At 41.0% G+C, this 26494-nt stretch overlaps 1 protein-coding gene across 7 annotated transcripts in view; it reads right to left on the bottom strand.

Annotated features, from left to right (window-relative positions):
* Positions 1-8840: 8840 nt before the first annotated feature.
* Positions 8841-26494, bottom strand: part of LYPD6 (LY6/PLAUR domain containing 6) — a 115606-nt gene continuing 97952 nt past the window's right edge. For 6 of the 7 annotated variants that reach the window (XM_007183041.2, XM_007183040.2, XM_007183039.2 and 3 more), the window contains 3 exons: positions 13989-14119; positions 11970-12088; positions 8841-10928 (listed from right to left, as the gene is read on the bottom strand). In XM_007183041.2, coding sequence (XP_007183103.1) covers positions 10877-10928; positions 11970-12088; positions 13989-14119 — 302 coding nt within the window. In that variant the 3' untranslated portion in view covers positions 8841-10876. Of the gene's footprint in view, positions 12089-13988; positions 14120-26494 lie in introns of all 7 variants that reach the window. The other variant, XM_007183044.2, reaches the window with a different exon arrangement.

Genomic DNA, 26494 nt, shown 5'->3' with positions numbered 1-26494 from the left:
ATTTCCACTGAATATTTTTCTTCTCAAGTTAGAATGAACAATCTATGTCTCCATCAGGCTAGCTTGCCTTTTTTGGCTAAAGTTTGCCATCTCCAGGTTTATTCTCTGCCCTTGCCTAGGCTGGTGGTCCTTGTGGTACTGTGGTACTGCCCATCCCACAGTTGAGTGAAGGAAGAGGAGACCTCTAAAAACTGTTTTCCGTTACCCATGTCTTAATTACTTTGAGCATCAAAGAAGGGACATTTCGATGAGCTTTATCTTTTCTTTAATGCAAGCAATGTGGCTTTCTCAGAGACAAATAGTCTGGGTTCTTTGGGGTTCTTTTTCCCTCCTGTATAAAATAAAGGGGGTGGATTAGATGTTTTCTAAGTTCTTAGTCACCTCTAACTTTGTGACCTGAGAGATGGCTTTTCAGTAAAAGTGCCAGAGAAGGGTAGGGCTATCATGCATGTCATCCTGGTGACAAGTGTGTGTGGAACAAAGAGTCCTGGATCAGGAATCAAAGTCCTTGTGGTATAAACTACCAGTGGGACCTCCCTTAAGCTCTCCAAAGCTTTAGCTATGAAAGTTGTAAGTGGGGTCATGCTGACCAACTGAAGCAACTTTATGTTGAAAGTGCTTTGACAATAAACTAATATATAAGAATCAGGGGTTGCTATTAAGAGAAGAGCAGAGGCTCCCTCAGAAATCATTTCTCAGCTTCTGGATTTTACGTCTCTAGTCAGCATATAATACAGCTACATAGAGATCCCCCCACCCCCACCCAACGTGCCCCATCCAATTTAAACAACTGCAATGGATTAAAATTTGCCAAAGGAAAGAGCAAGACAATAGTAATTTACTAATGGGAAAAGCCATGATTCTAACGCGAGCTACAGAGAGTAAGCGCTGAAAATGAAGGCTTAATTTGAAGACACTTTGGAAATCTGCGTTGGTTTTGTAACACCAAATTATAGGTTAGAAATGTATATGTTCAAAAAATTCAGAGACCTGTTTTCCAGCAGATTCCAGTGGAGAACATGCCAGGCCAAAGTCATGCTGCCTAATATTCATGCTTTAGCCCTGCTCCCAAGTTGCTATGCAAGCTTAGAAAATTGGCTGAATCTTTTAAGGTCAAGTTCTCCCAATTACAATGTGGATTGATAATAGAGGCTCAGAGTTTTCACATATTTCGCTCCTAGTATGTAAGTTAAAGGTAATTTAATTAAAAACATTTGTGGGGAGTCAAGATGGTGGTGTGGGAAGATGCGGACTTAGCGTCTCCCCAAAACTAGGGTGCCTGCTGGCCACGGATGGCAGACTCTGACACCCAAGGAGACGGGAGGAAACCTAAAGTGAACCGGTAGGACGCAGGGGGACAGAGGAGGGAGGAGAAGTGGAGGCCAGCCAGGATTGGCACCCCTGAGGTCGGGGAGAACAGGAGAGGCAGGCGGGAGGGGCCTTCCAGGAGGAGTGGGAGAGGAGCGGAGGGCGATCGCCTGGCCCACTAGGCCCGGGGAGCCTGCTGAGCTCCCAAGCCAGTACCCCGCCTCCAAAGCACCATCCAGGCTGTGTGGGTCCTGGGGGCATAGGAGGGAGACTGGGGAGATCAGGAGAGGCAGGCGGGAGGAGCCATCTGGAGGAGCGAGAGAGGAGAGGAGGGCGTTTGCCCCACCCACTCGGTCCTGGGGAGCCTGCTGAGCTCCCAGGTGAGGTCCCCTGCCCTCTGAGACAGGGGTGGGGGGCATGCCTGGGCCCCTTCTGTTCCTTGAGCCTAGGCTCCACGCCCCACAGTCCCAGGGCCTTTTCCAACCCTGTGGGCCCTAAACATAGGCCCCGCCCACTGCCCAAACCTCACCCTTGCTTAGGCCCCGCCCTCCACAGCCAAGGCCTTTTCCCCCTTTTATTTTCTTTTCCCTCCTCCTCTTTTTTACTATTGTGGCACTGATGTACCTTCTGGTTGTTGATTCATCTACATTTTAATTTTTATATTCTTTCTAACATATCTGTTAGTTTCCTAGTCTAATATTATTTTTTACTTTGTTATTGTTCTCTTTTTTTTTTTTTTTGGCTGCCCCATGCAGCTTGCAGGATCTTGGTTTATGAGCCGGGGGTTGGGCTGAAGCTCCTGCAGTGGGAGCTCTGAGTCCAAACCACTGGACTAACTGAGAACCTCAGACCCCAGGGAATATTCATTGGAGTGAGGTCTCATGGAGTTCCTCATCTCAGCACCAAGACCCAGCTCTACCCACTAGCTTACAAACTCCAGTGTTGGAAGCCTCAAGCCAAACAACCAGTAAGACAGAAACACAATACCACTCATAAAAAAAAAAAAAAAAAGAGACAGCAAAAAAAAATGTCACAGTTGAAGGAGCAAGGTAAAAACTTACAAGACCAAATAAATGAAGAGGAAATAGGCAATCCACCTGAAAAAGAATTCAGAGTAATGATAGTAAAGATGATCCAGAATCTCAGAAGTAGAATGGAGGCACAGACTGAGAAAATACAAGAGATGTTTAACAAAGATCTAGAAGAACTAAAGAACAAATAAACAGAGATGAACAACACAATAACTGAAATGAAAAATACACTAGATGGAATCAACAACAGAATACATGAGGCAGAAGAACGAATAAGTGAACTGGAAGACAAAATGGTGGAAATAACTGCCAAGGAGCAGAAGAAAGGAAAAAGAATGAAAAGAATTGAAGATAATCACAGAGACCTCTGGGACAACACTAAATGCACCAACATTAGAATTATACAGGTCCCAGAAGAAGAAGAGAAAATGAAAGGGTCTGAAAAAATATTTGAAGAGATTATAGCTGAAAACTTCCCTAACATGGGAAAGGAAATAGTCACCCAAGTCCAGGAAGCACAAAAAGTCCAATACAGGATAAACCATAGGAAAAACACACCAAGACACATATTAATCAAACTAACAAAAATTAAATTCAAAGAAAAAATACTAAAAGCAGCAAGGGAAAGACAAAAAATAACATACAAAGGAATCCAGCTGAGTTTTCAGCAGAAATTCTGCAGGCCAGAAAGGAGTGGCAGGATATACTTAAAGTGATGAAAGAGAAAAACTTACAACCAAGATTACTCTACCCAGAAAGGATCTCATTCAGATTCGATGGAGAAGTCAAAAGCTTTTCACACAAGCAAAAGCTAAGAGAATTCAGCACCATCAAACTAGCTTTACAACAAATGCTAAAGAAACTTTTCTAGGCAGAAAACATAAGAGAAGAAAAAGACCCACAAAAACAAACCCAAAGCAATTAAGAAAATGGTAATAGGAGCATACATATCGATAATAACCTTGAATGTAAATGGGTTAAATGTCCCAACCAAAAGACACAGACTCGTTGAATGGATACAAAAACAAGACCCATATATATGCTGTCTACAAGAGACCCACTTCAGACCTAGGGACACATACAGACTGAAAGTGAAGTGATGGAAAAAGATATTCCATGCAAATGGAAATCAAAAGAAAGCTGGAGTAGCAATACTCGTATCAGATAAAACAGACTTTAAAATAAAGACAGTTACAAGAGATAAGGAGGGACACTACATAATGATCAAAGGATCAATCCAAGAAGAAGATGTAACAATTATAAATGTTTATGCACCCAACATTGGAGCACCTCAATACATAAGGCAAATGCTAATGACCATGAAAGGAGAAATCAGCAGTAACACAATAACAGTAGGGAACTTAATCACCCCACTTACACCAATGGACAGATCATCCAAACAGAAAATAAATAAGGAAACACAAGCTTTAAATGACACAATAGACCAGATAGATGTAATTGATATTTATAGAATATTCCACCCAAAAATGGCAGAATACAATTTCTCTTCAAGTGCACACAGAGCATTCTCCAGGATAGATCACATCTCGGGTCACAAATCAAGCCTTGGAAAATTTAAGAAAATTAAAATCATATCAAGCATCTTTTCTGACCACAACACTATGAGACTGGAAATCAATTACAGGAAAAAAAACTGTAAAAAACACAAATATATGGATGCTAAACAGTGGGCTACTAAATAACCAAGAGATCACTGAAGAAATCAAAGGAGAAATAAAAAAATACATAGAAACAAATGACAATGAAAACACGATGACCCAAAACCTATGGGATGCAGCAAACGCAGTTCTAAGAGGGAAGATTATAGCAATTCAATCTCACCTCAAGAAACAAGAAAAATCTCAAATAAACAATCTAACCCTACACTTAAAACAACTAGAGAAAGAAGAACAAAGAAAACCCAAAGTCAGTAGAAGGAAAGAAATCATAAAGATCAGAGCAGAAATAAATGAAATAGAAATGAAGAAAATAGCAAAGATCAATAAAACTAAAATCTGGTTCTTTGAGAAGATAAACAAAATTGATAAACCCTTAGCCAGACTCATCAAGAAAAAAAGAGAGAGGATGCAAATCAATAAAACTAGCAATGAAAAAGGAGAAATCACAACTGACACTGCAGAAATACAAAGGATTATAAGAGACTACTACAAACAACTATATGCCAATAAAATGGACAACCATGAAGAAATGGACAAATTCTTGGAAAGGTGCAATTTTCCAAGACTGAACCAGGAAGAATTAGAAAATATAAACAGACCTATCACAAGTAATGAAATTGAAACTGTAATTTAAAATCTTCAAACAAACAAAAATCCAGGACCAGATGGCTTCACAGGCGAATTCTATCAAATATTTAGAGAAGAGCTAACACCCATCCTTCTAAAACTCTTCCAAAAAACTGCAGAGGGAGAAACACTTCCAAATCCATTTTACGAAGCCACAATCACCCTGATACCAGAACCAGACAAAGATATCACAAAAAAAGAAAATTACAGACCAATATCACTGATGAATATAGATGTAAAAATCCTCAACAAAATACTAGCAAACAGAATCCAACAATACATTAAAAGGATCATACACCATGATCAAGTGGGATTTATCCCAGGGATGCAAGGATTCTTCAATATATGCCAAATAATTAATGTGATACACCATATTAACAAATTGAAGAATCAAAACCATATGATCATCTCAATAGATGCAGAAAAATCTTTTGACAAAATTCAACACCGATTTATGATAAAAAACTCTCCATAAAGTGGGCATAGAGGGAACCTACCTCAACATAATGAAGGCCATATGTGACAAACCCACAGCAAGCATCATACTCAATGGTGAAAAATTGAAAGCATTTCCTCTATGCTCAGGAACAACACAAGGATGTCCACTTTCGCCACTATTATTCAACACAGTTTTGGAAGCCCTAGCCAAGGCCATCAGAGAAGAAAAAGAAATTAAAGGAATACAAATTGGAAAAGAAGAAGTAAAACTGTCACTGTTTGCAGATGACATGACACTATAAATAGAAAATCCTAAAGTTGCCACCAGAAAACTACTAGAACTAATCAATGAATTTGGTAAGGTTGCAGGATACAAAATTAATGCACAGAAATCTCTGGCATTCCTATGCACCAATAACGAAAAATCAGAAAGAGAAATTAAGGAAACACTCCCATTTGCCATCACAACAAAAAGAATAAAATATGTAGGAATAAACCTGCCTAAGGAGGTGAAAGTCTTGTACTCAGAAAACTATAAAACACTGATGAGGGGCTTCCCTGGTGGCGCAGTGGTTAAGAATCCGCCTGCCAATGCAGGGGAGACGGGTTCAAGCCCTGGTCTGGGAAGATCCCACATGCCGCGGAGCAACTAATCCCGTGTGCCACAACTGCTGAGCCTGCGCTCTAGAGCCCGCGAGCCACAACTACTGAGCCCACGTGCCACAACTACTGAAGCCCGTGCACCTAGAGCCCATGCTCCGCAACAAGAGAAGCCACCGCAATGAGAAGCCCGTGCGCCGCAGTGAAGAGTAGACCCCACTAGCTGCACCTAGAGAAAGCCCGCACGCAGCAATGAAAACCCAATGCAGCCAAAAATAAATTAAAAAAAAAAAAAAAACACTGATGAAAGAAATCAAAGATGACGTAAACAGATGGAGAGATATACCATGTTCTTGGATTGGAAGAATCAATACTGTGAAAATAACTATACCACCTCAAGCAATCTACAGATTCAATGCAATCCCTATCAAACTCTCAATGCATTCTTCACAGAATTAGCACAAAAAATTGTACAATTCGTATGGAGACTCAAAAGACCCTGAGTAGACAAAGCAATCTTGAGAAAGAAAAACGGAGTTGGAGGAATCAGGCTCCCTGACTTCAAACTATACCACAAAGCTACAGTAATCAAGACAGTATGGTACTGGCACAAAAACAGAAATATAGATCAATGGTACAGGATAGAATGCCCAGAGATAAACCCAGGCACATATGGGCACCTAATTTACGACAAAGGAGGCGAGAACATACAATGGAAAAAAGACAGCCTCTTCAATAAGTGGTGCTGGGAAAACTGGACAGCTATGGGTAAAAGAATGAAATTACAACACTACCTAACACCATACAGAAAGAAACTCCAAATGGATTAAGACTTACATGTAAGACCAGACACTATAAAACTCTTAGAGGAAAACTTAGGAAAAACTCTCTTTGACATAAACCACAGCAAGATCTTTTTTGACCCACCTCCTAGAGTAATGGAAATAAAAACAAAAATAAACTAATGGGACTTAATTAAACTTAAAAGCTTTTGCACAGCAAAGGAAACCATAAACAAGACAAAAAGACAACCCTCAAAATGGTAGAAAATATTTGCAAATGAAACAACAAACAAAGGATTAATCTCCAAAATACACAAACAGCTCATGGAGCTCAATATCAAAAAACAAACAATCCAGTCAAAAAATGGGCAGAAGACCTAAATAGACATTTCACCAAGAAATACATACAGATGGCTAAGAGGCACATGAAAAGATGCTCAACATCACTAATTATTAGAGAAATGCAAATCAAAACTACAATGAGGTATCACCTCACGCCAGTCAGAATGGCCATCATCAAAAAATCTACAAACAATAAGTGCTAGAAAGGGTGTGGTGAAAAGGGAACCCTCCTGCACTATTGGTGGGAATGTAAATTGATACAACCACTATGGAAAACAGTATGGAGGTTCCTTAAAATACTAAAAATAGAACTACCATATGACCCAGCAATCCCACTACTGGGCATTCACCCTGAAAAAAACATAATTCAAAAAGAGACATGTACCACGATGTTCATTCCAGCACTATTTACAATAGCCAGGACATGGAACCAACCTAAATGTCCATTGACAGATGAATGGATAAGAAGATGTGGCACATATATACAATGGAATATTACTCAGCCATAAAAAGAAATGAAATTGAGTTATTTGTAGTGAGGTGGATAGACCTAGAGTCTGTCATACAGAGTGAAGTAAGTCAGAAAGAGAAAAACAAATACCGTATGCTAACGCATATATATGGAATCTAAGACGAAAAAGAAAAAAAAAAGGTACTGATGAACCTAGTTGCAGGGCAAGAATAAAGAGGTAGACATAGAGAATGCTCTTGGGGACACGGGGTGGGAGGAGAAAGCTGGGGCAAAGTGAGAGTAGCATGGACACATATACACTACCGAGTGTAAAATAGTTGGCAGGTGGGAAGCAGCAGCATAGCACAGGGAGATCAGCTTGGGGCTTTGCGATGACCTAGAGGGGTGGGATAGGGAGAATGGGAGGGAGGCTCAAGAGGGAGGGGATATGGGAACATGTGTTTGCATATGGCTGATTCACTTTGTTGTGCAACAGGAACTAACACAGTATTGTGAAGCAATTATACTCCAAAAAAGATCTATTAAAAAAATTATTTGTGAAAGCACTTTTGGTATTTCAGATAAAAGTTACCATAATGCAGCCAAGGTACCACATCTGGCTTTACATACCTGATATGCCCTAAATGTTGTTTGCAAATAAAACCTTACAAATGTGTTAGGAAAGGAATAGTAAATGCCTTTATAATGCAAAGGATCCTTTTTGAACCCCCAAATCGAGTTACCATGTAAATCTATGTTTTCAAGTCAGATTTCTATAAAAGCACAGTAGACCCGCAGTGCTGTTTACTGCAGGTAAACACACAGAGCTATTCACAGAAGCTGGTAATAAGAGCTATGTTCATGTGAGTATGACATTTTAACAAGCACCAGCCATAGCACCCATCCATAGCCTAATAGAAAACCTCTAACTGTAGGGAAAGCATGCATTTCTCTGGAAATTTCAACATAAAAAGTGTTAAAGAATAACCAGGAATCATAAATGAGCTGGAGTTTTTCAAGGTCATTTTCAATGTCTATCGTTTTACTAAGAAAAATGCAATAAATTCGTTGCATAGATGAAAATGACATTTATGCTAGTCAAATATTTGTTTCCTGTGGCAGAAGAAACCATCAAGGGAAAGTATTTTCTATTGTTATCAGCACTAACATAATTGACCCCAAGAATAGAATAAAATTTGAAAATAAAGAGCTAATGGGATAGTATTTAAATATATAGATACACACACACACACACCCCTTTTTATATTTCCTGATTTAACAAAGAAAATGTTCTAGGGAAAGTGCAGATCTGATCAAAAGGTCTGGTAATCTTTCCTTCCTTGATTTTCTGCAGCACTTACCGTCTGCATGAGTCATTTGGCATGGGCGAATTGTCTTGTGTCTTTTCATGCATGTATCTCTTGTCTATACAACTAAAAAGTGAGCTCCTGGAAGGAAGTTCCCTTTGACACTAAGCCCAATCAATGCCTTGTACATAACCTGGATGCCTTAATCACTGATTGGCATGTGCATTTGCAGGGAGGAGCCCGGTGAGATACACTTAAAACCTTTATTCATTGATTTACAAAATGTACAATATTTACAAAATTTAGGCATTAATCCCATATTGACAGGAACGCTGTGGGGAGTCTAACAATAAGTAAATGGCACACGGGTTGATATACACATCGCGGCTCTTTGCACTTCAAGCTGTCACCAACCGTAGGATTTAATGGAAGGCTTAATGTGGTAGAAAAGTCAGATGGATGACTAGTCCTGGGCCTTCCACATGAATGGCCCTTCCTTGGCTCCTTGAGGCTGGGAATGGTGAGCAAAGCACTTTCTTTGAAGAGAATGAAACACCAGCCATTCTGACAGGTACATGGGGTGCATATAGCCACATCCGTGTGGAATTAGCAGTGACCCCCTGGGTGGCAGATGAGTCTGCACCATTGTGGATCTGGTCCCTACACACCAGCCAGGGAGGCTTTGGAGTGGTGCCTTCTCATTAAGAACCAAGATTTGGACTTTTTTTTTTTTTTTTTAATTATTATTTATTTATTTGGCGTGTTGGGTCTTCGTTTCTGCGCGAGGGCTTTCTCTAGTTGCGGCAAGCGGGGGCCACTCCTCATTGCGGTGCGCGGGCCTCTCACTATCGCGGCCTCTTTTGTTGCGGAGCACAGGCTCCAGACGCGCAGGCTCAGTAGTTGTGGCTCATGGGCCCAGCTGCTCTGCGGCATGTGGGATCCCCCCAAACCAGGGCTCGAACCCGTGTCCCCCGCATTAGCAGGCAGACCCTCAACCACTGCGCCACCAGGGAAGCCCCAAGATTTGGACTTTATCTCTTACTTTAATCACATGCAGTACTTGGAAGGTGTCAGTGGAGAGTGACCCATGCACAAAAATGTATTTGTAGGTATATACATCAAATTGTCAGTGTCTTATGGCATCCTCAGATGGAAGATCAACCTGCCTCCTCTTTGATAGCAAAAGGAATGAATGAGGAAGCCATACCCACACCCCCTAAAGAAAAAGCATTGTCTGGGGACACACACAAATGGCATCGTATAGAAGCAGGACTAGACAAACTCCACATGATAAGATGGACAAATTCCCATGATGTCAGGCCTGGAAGTTTTCCTAGGGGTGGCAATTCCACCTTCCCTTCCTCTTCCATTCCACCTCATCCCATATAACCTAAACTGGAAGGAAAGGCTTCATGTTACTTCTTAGAGCCTTAGTACCTTCATCTGTAACGTGTAAATACTAGTAACATTCCTTACAGGGTTCTTGCAGGGATTACATGACCCGACTCATGTAAAGTGCTTAGTGTGGCGTCTGGCACATAAGAGGTGCTTAGTAAATGTCTTGCTTTCTCTCTCCCTCTACTTCCCCTGCCCCAATTGTAAGCAACATATTGATAAACCTACCAAACTCTGAATTAAGGCTATTTGATGCAATTTAGATTATTTTGTTTCAGAGTTTCTGCTGTCAGTTCACATTTGGTCCCTGAGGGGGCTCATTTTATGAGCCCGAGATATTTTCCTCTGCAAGGCAGATGGACCCTGACAAAACTGGCCTCCTGATCAGCAATGACTCCACCAAAGTTCATGCAAATATGCCCCCTAACCCTGCAGAGAAACTCATACCAGTGATGGTCACCACCCGAATACTTCTGGGACAATACCACGGAGAAAACCACGAGCAAAAACCTTGAGGCCAACACATTACTCTTGCTCACAGCATAAATTAAGTTTTTTCAACACTGGTGCAAGTATTATAGATAACTTTCAACAAACATATATTACAAGCTCTACCACTGTTGAAAAATATGTATTCTAATGTGATCGTTTTGTTCAGAATAAAGAATCTTTTACAATATATTTTAGTCTCTAGTTATGCCATACAAAAATAAATAGTGTATAAATGATTTATAAGGAAGAAAAAAAAATTGGAGGTGCCAAAAATATAGGAAGGATGGTGAAAGTCTTACCATTTACTTCAAAAGCAATCATCTGAAAAAAATAAAAACACCTCACTGGGTCTCTTTACTAGTCTCACCATCACTCCAGTGGCCCATCTACTTCTCATCCTAGGATATTACATCTTCTTTTCCTATCAATCTTGAGACAACTTAATGCAGAACCTTCTCCCTGAAGTCACTGGGGATCTGGAAGAGGGAGAACAAAGAGGGCTCTGGGGCAGTGTAGATTGCAGATGAAAGGTTTGGCAGAGACACTTACTGCGCCCTCACAACGAACTCGGATCAACCCCGCACATCTGCCTTTCGTTTTGAAATCCTCTCTCTGTCTCAATTAGCTATGCCTGAATAGAACCTCAGGGCTGGAGGAAATAGCCCCATACTGCTGTCAGCCTCTTTGGATACCTATCAGTCCAGGTAGAATCCAGGATTTCATGGAGCATAGTTAGGTGCCAAATCAAGGCCAATCTCACCAATTATATGAAGGGATAAACAGTCACCTTATGGGTTCTAGCTCCATTAAGTTGGGAAAAATCCTTCTCCAGCCACCTCTCCTCCCATACAAAAAAACTTTTATGATTGCCTTCTTTTTTTATGTCCCTTGAGTCCCGCCATTGGGAGAAGAATATTGGGACAATTAAATTGGACAAACTGCTTACTAGTTTTCTAGGGACTTGGTCAGACTCTCCAAGGAAATAGTCCATTCATTTGGGAATCAAAGTTTTAAAACTCTAAAGCTATAAATGAATTCATGACCGGACCACTCAAACCAGAGGTCATTGACCTTTCTGCTGAAGAACACAGATCTACACGTGTCCATATAACATATGCCTAACATCTCAGAGGGCTGCAGGACCTCCTGTGGCTCGTGCATGTATTCCAAACTAAAAGCCCCAAATCTCAGTAAATGCAGAGCTATTTTTTGGAGGGGAAACAAAGGTTTATGGTATAGAACCCAGGGACTGTTTTGGGGGCAGGCTGCTTTGATGAGGTTTTGGACTTGAAATGACTACATTGGAGCAATACTTGTTCCCCGTGGTAAGTGGAAGTGCTTGGCCGTGAAGACATCCGTGAGTGTTGTGGTTTCACATGTGTGACTACTGTCAGGCCAACGCCTCATGCATGACTATGGACCCTCGAAGTCCCCATGGATCGCTACGACACATGGCGCCTTTGAGCTGCTATAACGTGAGTCCCAACCACACCCACAAGCAGGACACTATCACTGACATGCAGCCTCGGTGCCCATTTGTCTGATTTATGGGTGACGTTGTGGTAAACGTGGCATCACTTTCATTTCGGGGGAGCGGCAAGTTACAGATATTTCCTTCACAACAGGAAGTGCAGACCTGAAAGAAAGGAAGAGAAAGAGAAGGGTGATGAGAAGCTGGCAGGTCTGGGAGGGGGCCAGAGATTTTTGAAGGAATTGTCTCCCTCACAGTAAGACTCAAATGAGAGTTACCTGTTTTACAAAGGAGATACCAACTCTGCATTTAAGGGGGTGGGATGAAATTTCACCTAGTTTATCACAATAAACCCCCGTCCCCCAGACTAAACTTCTAGGAATGTGCATTCTGTTTTTGACATCCTACCATGTGGTTATTACACAGTTTTACAGTCTTCCTAGGTCTCAGCTCTTCCATCTATGAAATGGGAATTGTAATACTTACCTTTCTCAGAGACACTCTCATGGTAAATGTTCATTTGCCAAGTTTTCACAGTGAAAGTGAAGTGGCTACAACACAGTGAATTTAAACTTAAATATTTACTTTCATTAGAATTGTCTGCATAATTAGCTCCATTCCAGTGGGTGAGTTAAAATTTGAAGGGGTTTCATTTACGCAATTACTCCTGCTTTATACTGCTTTCCTCACGCATCATAAGAAAAAATAAACCCAAAAGGATTATAGACAGAAATTATTTTAGGCCTTGGCTACACAAAGTACTGTAGCTTCAACTTCAACTGGGAAGTTATTAGAAATGCAGAATCTCAAAACTTGCACCAAATTGAGCAATTTACAATCTGCATTTGAACAAGATCCCCAAGTGATTCATATGCACAGTAATGTTCTAAAAACTCTATGATGCTTAATATCCTATACAGTCATTATCCTGCAGAGGTCTGAGTTTGGTCACAGTTGACATGGGCTAAGATGACATTATAATGTTGAGGAGAGAAACTAGAGGTCAGAAGTGAGTTTGGATTCTGTCTCTGTCACTAGCTGTATCACCTGAGCACATGACATCACTTCTCTGATCTATAGCTTCCACTTTGCTAAAGTAGCCACTATAACCTGAGAGCCAAGCTTAGCTTGGGGGAGGGGGCAGGTCAAGTAAAACCCTTGGGATTACCTTTCATATTTCACTTATTATGTATGACAATTATTTCTCAATAAAACTGAAAAAAATTAATTCTTTGTGTTTTTGACAAGTTACTTGAAAACTGGGTGTCTTCTTAAGAGAAAGAAGCCCCTACTAACAGTAAGAGTGGGAGTTGCCCCCAACCACCAGGAAGGCAGCCTGATGGGGAGAAGTGGGCAGCCTCCAAATAAAGGTCAAGGGCTGATATACAAGATCACAGGTACAGCCAGCTCGGAACGACGGGCGAGAGAGTCAGGAGCGTACCCCACTCCAACCATGAGTCAGGCTGCCTTTCTCTGAGTCTCTATACTCTCCTTCTCCAAAGAAGGCAAGGCTGCCTTCTAAGTTTGTTTTACACTGAGTGCTTCTGACCAGGCACCAGAGGGAGGCATCCCACAAGGAGATGGTCCTCTTGTCACCTGCTCAAATGACTCAGGAGCCAATGGATACCCTCCCCAAATCAGCATCCCAATAAAGATAGGAACCCCACTTTATAGAAAGTTATCAAAGCTAAATTGCCTTGGCCATCTTCAGCTGACTGAACTGTTGGTACATCTGCAATGCTCTACCGTGAGGGCATAACTGGCCCCTTGCTCCTGTTCCTTTTGGTAACTTTATTACTTTCTTCTGAGTGAAGAAAGGGCTTGCAGTAATTTCAATACCCTCTTGGTCTTGTGTTTACATAATTTATACCAGTTATCCTGTGCCCTAGTATACATTTTTATTCTTTTAGCGCCAACAGGAAAGGAAGCATCTTGTCATAATGGTATAAAGACAGTCAAAAGCCAGCCTACGTGGGGGACTAAGGATTGGCTCATGAACCCTGGTGGGTGTCTGGAGAGGAGGAAGGCTGACTATGCTGTCCTGTCACTTGCTTTGTTGCCAGACCTTGTGGCCTTCATGCTCGGAGTCTCTGCAGCCCGTGGACAAGCAGTCTTCCAGCGGCACGCAGCGCTTGGTGACAGAGATGCTGTTTCCTGTGACTTCCATGGTGTGCTGAGTGTAGCAGTATCTAGTCTCTGTCAACAGAGAAAATATGCTTTAATTGAGACGGGGAATGTTAGCCCAACCTGCTTGAAAGGGAAACAGGAGTGTCGACGCTAGGATCTAACAGCATCCGGAACATATACTGTGTTAAGTTGATATCCGGTCCCAAAGATCTCCTTGGAGAGATCCACTTCACCGTGGCAGAAAGGAGGCCTTCTGAAGAATACTGGTCTCTCTCCCCATAAAATCTCCATAAACCAAGACCCAGTGGTATAACTCTTTGCCTTCCAACAAATTTTGCCACTGTGTTGATTTTTATTTTTAGGGGAGGAGAGGTTTGGAGCGATGATTGAGGATGCGAGCGTCATAGTAATTTTCAGGAAGATGAAGGGGCGAAAACATTCAAAGAACACAAGGTTAGGGGCTTCCCTGGTGGCGCAGTGGTTGAGAATCCGCCTGCCAGTGCAGGGAACACGGGTTCGATTCCTGGTCCGGGAAGATCCCACATGCCGCGCAGCAACTAAGCTCCTGCTGCCACAACTACTGAGCCTGTGCTCTAGAGCCCGTGAGCCACAACTACTGAGACCACATGCTGCAACTACTGAAGCCCACGCGCCTAGAGCCCGTGCTCTGCAGCAAGAGAAGCCACCGCAATGAGAAGCCCGCGCACTGCAATGAAGAGTAGCCCCCGCTTGCCGCAATTAGAGAAAGCCCGCGCGCAGCAACACAGACCCAACACAGCCAAAATAAATAAATAAAATAAACAAATAAATTAAAAAAAAAAAAGAACACAAGGTTAAAAGAAAAAAAGTGAGGCAGGTAACAAAGATCTTCAAGGAGAGAAAAGACTATAGGGGAGACTGGTGTGTGTGTGTGTGTGTGTGTGTGTGTGTGTGTGTGCGTGCTCACACACACGACTGGGAAACAGCTATTTCCAAGTAAGACAGAATAATTAAAAATAGATTCATTGTATCTGGAGAAAATGACTTTATCCAAAAGAGAACTTCTTGCCTATGAGCATAGCTGGATCCTACAATTCATGACAGGAGAAAACTAACCCAACAATAACGGTATTCCAGATCGAGGAGCACCATCTCTCCCCAGCGTGATTTCAGTATCTTTCCAAAAAGGCAGACAAAGACCATGAAGTGAGTTTCTAGAGTCCCTCTAAGCTTAGGAGTCTGAAAACTTGAGATTTCTTCCAAAATTCTATGGAGAATTTTTTAACTTGCAATTTAAAGAAAAATGGCTTTGTCAGTGTAATTCTTTAAGGCCTCCAGGTGGTATTCAGCTTTCTAAGTCTGGGATTTAGGAGAAGTTCTTGCTCCACTTTTAGATTGAAAAAAAAAAAAAAAGAATTCTTAAGAAATGTCATTGAGCTGTTTTTCATCCATATCTTGGACTGAACTTTTCATGCTTTATACATTTTGGATATTTAGTGGCTAATATGGAATTATGACCTTCTATGATATTATTTATTAGGCAATAAAAATTCCCCTCACCAAAGTACTAACATCAAGAGAAGAAAGCTCAGGAATTTTCGGCCCTGAGAAGGAGCTAATACAGACCACATAGACACATCTTGGGAGTCATGAAAATCAGGGGTTTTAATATTCTTCCTAGACATCCCCACCCGACAGAACCTGAGCGGTCTGAGTCTCGCTAAGGGCGAAGACTTGCCCAACACTGGTGTGTGTACCTGAACTGAGTCTGTGTCAATGCCCTCCCCCAAATGCTTTCTCCACACTGCCCCCCGACCAGAATTTCGTCACTTGGGATCAGGTCAGGGCAGTTGCTAGCTTGTTCAAGATCCTGGGGGCTCTTTGGAGTGGGGTAAAAGTAAGGTCACCCTATGAGCTCACAAGAAAACCTGAAGGTTTTGCACCTGGCAATGATTCTCCCAAAGCTCAAAAATATTTCAAAATTGGAGTGGTTGTTTTTCTGATGAAGAGGAGATGGCATGATTTTTTAATTTATTTTTTAAGACTTTAGCGGGGTTTAACAAATGGAGGCCAGTGCCCTGAGAGCTTTACCACATCTTTCAAAGAGGACTGGTTTACTTATTTAGTATCAGACTTGGATGTTAAAGGCCATGCTAGGGACGCCTTTCTTAGCCCCACTCCCACCTCAGACATTCAAGAAAGCAATAAATACAGGAACGTTCTTATCTCCTGTCTCCTCTTCCCTCAGACAACAAGGAGCAGCTGCCAGAGGTTTTATTGCTCCGAGTGTAAATCTGAGCAGATAAGATCATACATTTATGGAATAAGTAAATCATTTCATGGATTCAGTTTGGGAAATTAGGTTTGTCCCTCAAGTATTGAATTATCTTGTTTTAAGGGTAAGCCTTAAAATAACAATTGGTGAACATGATATAACCACTTTTTGTTCATACTTTCATGTCTATAACAAACTCTCTTTTAATTTATTAACTGGAAGTTTATTCCATTACGCGAAAGTAGAAACAATTGATGAACCTGTTTTTTTTTGTTTTTTTTTTCAAGACGATATATGCAAAAGCCCAATACCTAGTAAGCCAATTCTCGCCATTCCGGGGGGGAAAATGGTGATCAGTGACGAGACTGGATAAGAATTTTTTCTTACACTTCACCAAGTCCAATCCATACAACAAAGATATATTGAGAATACCCCATTACTTGCAGCAGTAAAGACCTTAGATCTGAAGCATCAATCACTTGAAAATATCCATTCTTACCTCACAAAACCCCGAGGTGAGTTGTGAAATGTTAACGTGGAAAAGGGTTCTGTGGTTCAATAAGTTTTGGAAATGCTCAAGGTTGAGCAGCTTTCTTTAGTGGATAACTTACGAAAGCCTTGAATTTGTATTGTGATCTCCAAGGCGGGGTGAGGGGACGGGGCAAGCAGGCAGAATTTCCCAAGCAGAACTAGGTGGACCACATGTGGCTTATCACTGGTAGTAGGACTGATAAAAACTGAGTTTCAGCCTCAGAGCCCTGCTTGCCATGCATTTTGAATAATCCTTGGGTTAGTAATGAGGTTATATGAGAATCAAGCCCGCTGATAACTTCACACTAAAAGGATTTCAAAGACTTTTATCTAAAAGATAAAAGATGGATTTGAATTTCTACCAGTTTACTTTCAGCCTCTAAATCTCATATTCCACAACTGCATGGAATTCCCAGAGGCTGTGAAACAAAAGTCTTTTCCTGTGAGACTCACTGGCATTCAACTAAAATCAGAAGTGGGTAAGAGAGCTTAATCAACTATTGGAGAATACAATTTTTATGAAATTCACACACACACACACACACACACACACAGTTTCTTGCAGATAGCATATAGTTGGGTCATGTGTTTTAGTACATTCTGCCAATCCATTACTTTTACTTTTACATTTAATTTATTTATATGTAGCACTTAATTCTGCCATTTTAATTTTTATTTTCTGTTTATTCTATTTTGGGTTTTTTGTTTGTTTTTTGTCTATTTTCTTTTTCTGGCATTCCTGTGGGTTACTTGAACATTTTCTAGAATTCCGTTTTGAGTTATCTATAGTGTTTTGCGGTGTATCTCTTTGTACAGTTCTGTGTGTGTGTTTTTGTGGTTGCTCAGGTATTAAATTATATGCATAACTTATCACAGTCTGCTGGCATCATTTTATCAGTTCGAGTGAAGTATAGCAATCTCACCTCTGTTCATGTCTTATTACCCTCTCTTGTTTGTAATATAATTGTCTTCCGTAATCTCCTACATACATTTAGAACCACATTAGCATTACAATTTTTGCTTCAACCATCAAACATAATTTAGAAAACTCAAGAGAAAAAAGACAGTCGTATTGTATTGTCAAAGACATATTTTCTCTTACCATGTTTTTTCTTCCTTTCTGCTGTTCCAAGTTTCCTTCTTTCATCATTTCCTTTCTGTATAGAGAACTTACTTTAGCCCTTCTTTTAGGGTAGGTCTGCTGGTGAGAAATTCTCTTAGTTTTCTTTCATCTGAGAATGTCTTGATTTCCCCCTTCATTCTCAAATGATATTTTCTCTGGATATGGGATTCTGCATAGACTTTTTTTCTTCCAACGACTGAAACACATTGTGACATTTCCTTCTATCCTCCATGAGGTTTCTGATGAGAACTTTTCTGTCATTCAAATAATTTTTCTCCTACAAGGTGTTTTTTATCTCCTGCTCCTTCAATATTTTTTCTTTGTTTTTAGTTTCAGAAGTTTGACTATTATGTGTCTTTGTGTAGATTTCTTTAGTTTTATCCTCTTTGGGGTTCACCCACCTTCTTGAATCTGCAGGATTTCATCTTTTACCAAATTTAGAAGGTTTAATCCATAATTTCTTTGAGTACTTTTTTCAGCTCTGCACTTTTTCTGTTCTTCTGACACAGTGTTAAATCTTTTGTTATACTCCTACAGATCCCTGAGGCTCTGTTTTTGTTTTTGTTTAAATTTTTTAATCCATTTTCTCTCTGGTGTTCAGATGTGGTAATTTCTATTGTTCTACCTTCCAGTTCACTGATTCTTTCCTCTCTCTTCCACTCTACTGTTGAACCCATCCACTCAGTGTTAACTTCAGTTACAGTATTTACAGTTCTGAACTTTCCATGTGGTTCTTCTTTATATTTTCTATTTCCTTGCTTAGACTTTATTTCTCATTTGTTTCAAGTGTGTTTGTAATTATTCATTGAAACATTTTTATTATGGTTGCTTTAAATCTTTGCTAGGTAATTCTAACGTCTTTGTAGTTATCTCATTGTTGGTATCTATTAATTGCCATTTTTCATTCTGTTTGAGATCTTCCTGGTACAACAAGTGATTTTTTTTATTGAAACCTGAACATTTTGGTATTATGTTATGACATTCTGGGTCTTTTTTTTTTTTAACATCTTTATTGGAGTATAATTGCTTTACATTGTTGTGTTAGTTTCTGCTGTATAACAAAGTGAATCAGCTATATGTATACATATATCCCCATGTCCCCTCCCTCTTGCGACTCCCTCCTACCTTTCCTATCCCACCCCTCTAGTTGGTCACAGAGCACCAAGCTGATCTCCCTGTGCTATGAGGCTGCTTCCCACTAGCTATCTATTTTACATTTGGTAGTGTATATATGTCCATGCCACTCTCTCACTTCATCCCAGCTTACCCTTCCCCTTCCCCATGTCCTCAAGTCCATTCTCTATGTCTGTGTTTTCATTCTTGTCCTGCCCCTAGGTTCTTCAGAACCATTTTTTTTTTTTTTAGATTCCATATATATGTGTTAGCATACGGTATTTGTTTTTCTCTTCCTGACTTACTTCACTCTGTATGACAGTCTCCAGGTCCATCCACCTCACTACAAATAACTCAATTTCATTCCTTTTTATGGTTGAGTAATATTCCATTGTATATATGTGCCACATCTTCTTTAGCCATTCATCTGTCGATGGACACTTAGGTTGCTTCCATGTCCTGGCTATTGTAAATAGTGCTGGAATGAACATTGTGGTACATGACTCTTTTTGAATTATGTTTTTCTCAGGGTATACGCCCAGTAGTGGGATTGCTGGGTCATATGGTAGCTCTATTTTTAGTATTTTAAGGAACCTCCAAACTGTTCTCCATAGTGGCTGTATCAATTTACATTCCCACCAATAGTACAAGAGGGTTCCCTTTTCTCCACACCCTCTCAGCATTTATCTTTTGTAGACCTTTTCATGATGGCCATTCTGACCCGTGTGAGGTGATACCTCATTGTAGTTTTGATTTGCATTTCTCTAATGATTAGTGATGTTGAGCATCCTTTCATGTGTTTGTTGGCAATCTGTATATCTTCTTTGGAGAAATGTCTATTTAGGTCTTCTGCCCATTTTTGGATTGGGTTGTTTGTTTTTTTGATATTGAGCTGCATGAGCTGCTTGTATATTTTGGAGATTAATCCTTTGTCAGTTGCTTCAGTTGCAAATATTTTCTCCCATTCTAAGGGTTGTCGTTTCATCTTGTTTATGGTTTCCTTTGCTGTACAAAAGCTGTTAAATTTCATTAGGTCCCATTTGTTTATTTTTGTTTTTATTTCCATTTCTCTAGGAGGTGGGTCAAAAAGGATCTTGCTGTGATTTACGTCATAGAGTGTTCTGCCTATGTTCTCCTCTAAGAGTTTTATAGTGTCTGAGCTTAAATTTAGGTCTTTAAGCCATATTGAGTTTATTTTTGTGTATGGTGTTAGGGAGTGTTCTAATTTCATTCTTTAACATGGAGTTGTCCAGTTTTCCCAGCACTGCTTATTGAAGAGGCTGTCTTTTCTCCATTGTATATTCTTGCCTCCTTTATCAAAGATAGGGGATCATATGTGCATGGGTTTATCTCTGGGCTCTCTATCCTGTTCCATTGACCTATATGTCTGTTTTTGTGCCAGTACCATACTGTCTTGATTACTGTAGGTTTGTCGTATAGTCTGAAGTCAGGGAGTCTGATTCCTCCAGCTCTGTTTTTCTTTCTTAAGATTGCTTTGGCTATTCGGGGTCTTTTGTGTTTCCATACAAATTGTGAAATTTTTTGTTCTAGTTCTGTGAAAAATGCCATTGGTAGTTTGATAGGGATTGCATTGAATCTGTAGATTGCTTTGGGTAGTATAGTCATCTGCATCTTATTTAAACCTTCTGTTTTAGCTAATGTCCTTTGACACAGTCCCAGTAGGGGAAGGGGGGCTGCTGCCTCATTACTGCTAGGTAGCAGTCAAGTCCAGGTTCCCTACACTGTCTCCTTTCACAGCTGAGAGGGCTCTCCTAATTATTTCTGGGTTGAAGTGGGATTTCCAGCTCCTCACTAGGTCTCCTATGATACCTTGCTGGCTGAGAGTGGTAGGAGTGCCTTGTTAATGATCCCCACATAGCCTCAACTGATGCCACTCTACTGATGTGTGTGTGTGGCCTCATTACCACTGGGCACTAGTGGAGTCCTGACTCTCCACTAGGCCTCCTCTGACACAACCCCAACAGGGAGGGGGAGAACAATGTCATTATTGCTGGATGAGGGTAGAAGTCCAGGCCCCAGACATGGTCTCTACTGACACCATGGGGGAGGCCTCATTACCACCTAGGGGGGATAAAAGTCTCTCCTATTCACTTTTTTCTGACAGCATCTCAGGAGAGGTTGGTGTGTCTCATCACAGCTTGTTGAGTGTGGAAGTGTAAGACTTTGTTAGCTTGTGGGAAGGGACCTATAATTTTTTTTTCTGTGGTATTTGGCTGGAGTAGAGTGATTATTGTCTAGAAGATTTCTGTCTTTCTGGGCTACCCACTTCTTGGTCCTTTGGCTATGGAGGACTAACTTTCGCTGGAATTTATTTTTTTGGTACTTGTGGCATTTCCAGGTTGCCAGCTTCTTCATCTCCAAGTCTGGAATATATGGGACAAAAAGAAAACCCAGAGAACTCACCTCCTTGGGTCTTGAGGTCCTTAGCTAGTCTGCCTTTTTCTCTCCATCTTTCAGAGTCTTTTATTTTTTTTTCATATATATAATATTCAGGAATTTAGTTGTACTTAGAAGGAAGAATAGAAAAATACATCTGCTCTGTCTTTCCAAAAATCCTCAGCACTTCTGACACTTTGAGCTAGCTAGCTCTGTTTTGGGGGACTGACCTGTACAATGTAGGATATTTAGCAGGATCTGTGGCCTCTTCTCACTAGATGCCAGTAGCAGCCCCAACTGTGGCAACCAGAAATGTTTCCATATATTAGTAAATGTCCCCTGAGAGGCAAAATCACTCCCAGTTAAGATCTACTGTTCAAGATTATAATCTTCTTGAGAATAAAGTCCATTCTCGTTCATGTCTGCATTTCCCTGTCCCACCCTCCCCAAATACAGCACAGGACCTTGCACAATATAGCAGGTGCTCAATGTATTAAGAATAGAGATGGATGGGTGGGAAGAATACATGTACCTGACTTCTACAACTCAAGGTTGAACCAAATCAAAACATTTTAACTTAGTTCTATGATATCTATAACACCTCTTCCATTTCTGTAGTTTGAGTGATCTCTTCAATTTGAAAGTGAAATAATACTATATTTAAATCAGTTGTGCAACTTTCACACAGTATAACTGCTTTGGAAAATTATTTGCCAGGATCTACTAAATCTATGCATATTCTAGGAATCAGCAATTCCACCCTTACATATATAGCCAACAAAAATGATAAGTACTAGAATGTTCATAGAAGAATTCTTTATACAAAAAAAAAAAACCCTTGGAAACTACAAAAATGCCCAATGGTAGAATAAATAAGTTATGGCATATACTCACACAGCAATGAGAATGAACGGCCTAGAAGTAGATCTAACAAAATGGACGAATCTCCCATAATACTGAGTGACTAGTAGTTCCTAGCTTTTTCTTTTCTTTCCCAAGTAAGAAATTTCTCAAGGCAGAAATTTAAAATAAATACTTATCAACCAGATTGACTCATAACTGCTCCCTTTTACCCTGCAGTCAGTATCTCTTGAAGAAACCACCAAACAGATACTTCTCTCTTTTTTAAAAACACCATCCACAGCTCTTAAGGACAGGTGACAGGCTCACTTGAGGAATCTCTCTTTTAAAGCAAATCACTGAAACTCAGAAAGCAATGTTTTTATTTCCAGACAAAGGCCAAGGAGGTGGCTTGAAAAGGATGCAAAGCTAGTGAGGATAAACAGGACTTTACGGTGGACAGTAGTTAAAATCAAAGCAACAGGCAAAAGCATCAGATGGATGCTTCCTATCTGAGGCAACTGTGTTAACAGAAAATACTTAGACAAAAACACTGAATTGGAGTAGGTCAGATGCTCTCAGGGTACACAAAAATACCTTGCTTAGGCTGACAGAAGAACTTTTGTTTAAAAAGTTGCTGGAAAAATTCTAACTGAAGAGTGATTCTGAGAATTCCAATGCCACTTGAGAAGAACCAAGAAATGGTAGGATAAAATTAAAATAGCTGGATAAAATGAAAATAGCAACAAAAATCTTATGAAAGCATAGGTGAGCTGTCAAGGTAGATGGGATTTGAAGAACAAGATACCAGCAAAACCAGCAACACAGTAAGCTGAGCCCAACACCCTGTACCTGTTCTGCCCTCGAGGCACTTGCTGATTCAGAAGTTGCACAGGTGAAGAGGCTGAGAAGAGAGGCAGAAAGCCCTGCTGAGGGGCCGAGAAGCTAAGCAGAACCTTTGTCGGTCTAGAGGGAACTGGGAGTCGCAAACAGCAATGCAGAGTGAGCAGGGGAGCCAGGAGACAAGGGAAGTGTGGAGGAGGAGGGGAGATGACCGGCTCGGTATAGAATTCTACGTTGGCAGTTATATACTTTCAGTGCTTTAAAAGCGTCGTTCCATCTACTTCTAGCTTTTATTGCTTCTGTCCATACTAAGTGTTGGCAAGCTTGTGCAGCAACCAGCACTCTCAGGCACTGCTGGGGAGATTGCAAGTTGGTAGAACAACTCTGGAAACTGTTAGGCAAAATCCAGTAAAGGCAAAGCATGAGTACCGCCTGTCCCACACCCCACCTCCTGGGATAGACCTGGCAGAAATGCATATATCCGTGCACCAAAAGACATGTACAAGACTGCTGTGCGTGGAAGCAATCCAAATGCCTATCAACAGTGGAATGGATGGATTTTAGTATATTCCTATAATGATCTGCTGTACTTCCGGGAGAAAGAATGACTTTGCTACTCAAAAAAACACTGATGAATTTCACATACAGACTGTGGGAAAGAAAGGAGGACATTCTGTACGGTTCCATTTATATAAATCTGCATGGCAGTCACAGGTGCATTACCTTTGGGAGGTGGGTTGTAAAGCCTGGGGGACCCCGGTGGCCTTCTGGGGTTCTACGACTTAACATGAGTGGCAGATACACTGCATGTTCATGCTGGGGAAATTCAACAAGGTGTGCACTTATGATCTATGGACTTTCCAGAATGTATGTTAAACTTTAATTTAAAAATTTTTGCTTTATAAAAAAGGAGGAAGTCTAAGATTTCCATTTAGCAATATGACAAGATCGGTCACCTGAACACTACCTCATTACACAGCAGGCAGAAGTGTTGGATAACGTATAACCAATACCTTTTGTAAACGTACAAATGAACTCTCCAGAAAGTAAGGGAAATCCCAGGGGCCAACACTGAGGAAGGTCCTGACTTCTTTACCCTGGTGGGACAGGGGAAGGTTAATAGATAAACGATAAGAAGATGCAAGGCCTTGGGTCCTCATGGGGTGTAGGGGTAGTGTACAGACCCCTGTATAATGGCAGAAACCCTGAAGAGCTATATCCTATGTGTAACATTGCCTAAAAGAGAAAAAAATCCACCCTTAAGTAAAGTCAACGAAAACCTTGTCTGTCTCAGCCTGGGCTTGGGCTGAAAAAAGTCGACATAAAGAAGTCTTTCCTGAAAATCTGTAACCGCGAGGCTTGTCTTCAGTTGAACTGGGGATCACATTTATATTCTCTGCTTATACCACATAACAAATATAGAAAGGGCCACCAAGGAACATGCTCAGATTTTTCTTTACTTTCACAGAAAAACAGTGAGCAGCATAGAAGCTGGAACTAAAAGGATACGTGTCCCTCTATCTCAAGATTTCTCTTGGTCTGACTTTATATCAGCAATAATTTCCAGTGAAGATTTTGCCTTTGAGGGAGGCATCTGCCCTTCATAATTAAGCAGGAACATAAAATCCTTAGCGGCTTAGGTATCCTCCACAGAGCAAGCCTTTTAAAAAACTGCAGGGCTTCCCTGGTGGTGCAGTGGTTGAGAATCTGCCTGCCAATGCAGGGGACACGGGTTCCAGCCCTGGTCTGGGAAGATCCCACATGCCGTGGAGTGACTAGGCCCGTGAGCCACAATTGCTGAGCCTGCGCATCTGGAGCCTGTGCTCCGCAACAAGAGAGGCCGCGACAATGAGAGGCCCGCGCACCGCGATGAAGAGAGGCCCCCGCTTGCCACAACTAGAGAAAGCCCTCGCACAGAAACGAAGACCCAACACAGCCATAAATAAATAAATAAATAAATAAAATTTAAAAAAAACAAAAACAAAAAAAACTGCACATTTTTGACTTGACATTTAATTCTACAGACTCTTAATAAACACTTAGACAGTCCCACACTTAGTCCCTGTCTCAAGGAGCTTTTAATCTCTCAACACAGAGAAAAGTCACAGGCAAAACCACATGGACCTGAACACGGGACATTCAACTCTTATTTGCCTTCACCAATTCCTTCAACTGGTCCCTCATAGAATATGATTTCAAGATCCTTTACCATTCTGGTCCACAGTGACAAGAAAATTGCATTGATTTATAATGAGCAGTTGATGAAATTAAGGTTATTGCAAAGGAAGTGCTCAGGGGCCAAAGACTAAATGGAAGTTGAGGAGGTGAACAATGGCAGTCCATTATAGGGGGCATCTTAAATTCTCACTTCCGGGAGGGAGTACGGTCCCATGAATCTGTAGGCGCCAAAGTCAATAACAATGTAATGGAGGAGGAAGTACTTACATAACACACATTTCAAAAGTCAGAGTGACAGGGAACTTGAAATTCAATCAATCTCCTAAGCAATTTGGGATGCAAGCTTATTCCACAGAGATAAAATTCAATATTTACACGAAATGTTTGTTTTCACTTTCAACCAGTTGTTTTCACATGATGTGATAACTATAACCTCGTTAAATAGATCACAAAATAAACCAACATTAAACGAGGAACGTCGCAGAAAGTCAGGACATCTTTCCGCGGCAGTTACTGAGCTGCCCTTACCAAGCCTGTTGGTAGTCCTACGGCTGCTTCAAACAAACTAATAATAAACAGAAAAAAAAAAAAAATGTAGGCTTACTCAGTAGTTTTCAGTAGACACATTTTATATTTTAATCTAATAATAATAGCATTATTTTCATTGCTAAAAAAATCTGGAGAGAACCCAGAGGAAATGCTGATGGTTCATGGCAAACGTGGCTGGACAAGAAGGAATTATCTCTTCTCACTTTACAGAGCTAGTCCTTACTCCTTACCTGATGTTCAAGGCCCCACAAAAATAGCCTGGCTCCCCTATCCTGCTCCTATTATTCCCCAGCACATTCTGCTACACCCAGTTCAGGTCTCCCCCGTCCACTGAGCCCACACGGGTACACTCCATGCCTCTGCTCTGAGTGACTTCCTGGAAGATATGCTCCCTTCCCTCTTCCACCCGCCTTGCCCGCCTGTCGGGCTGCTGCCATCTCCCCAGCCCGTGATGCTGTCACTGGCCACCTCACCCCCAAAACTGCAATTCTTCCCTTAAACTCCCACAGCATTTAATGCCATGCTTCCTCTGGCACATGCCTTTGTCCTGCTATTTTTGACATTTGATATGTTCAGATCTTATCTCCCAGCTAAACTGCCAGCTCCTTGAAAGAAG

Source organism: Balaenoptera acutorostrata, chromosome 8 (genome assembly GCF_949987535.1).
Source record: "Balaenoptera acutorostrata chromosome 8, mBalAcu1.1, whole genome shotgun sequence".
NCBI lineage: Eukaryota > Metazoa > Chordata > Mammalia > Artiodactyla > Balaenopteridae > Balaenoptera > Balaenoptera acutorostrata.
Note: the sequence above shows the minus strand (reverse complement) of the source record. Positions and strands in the feature narration are given on the sequence as shown.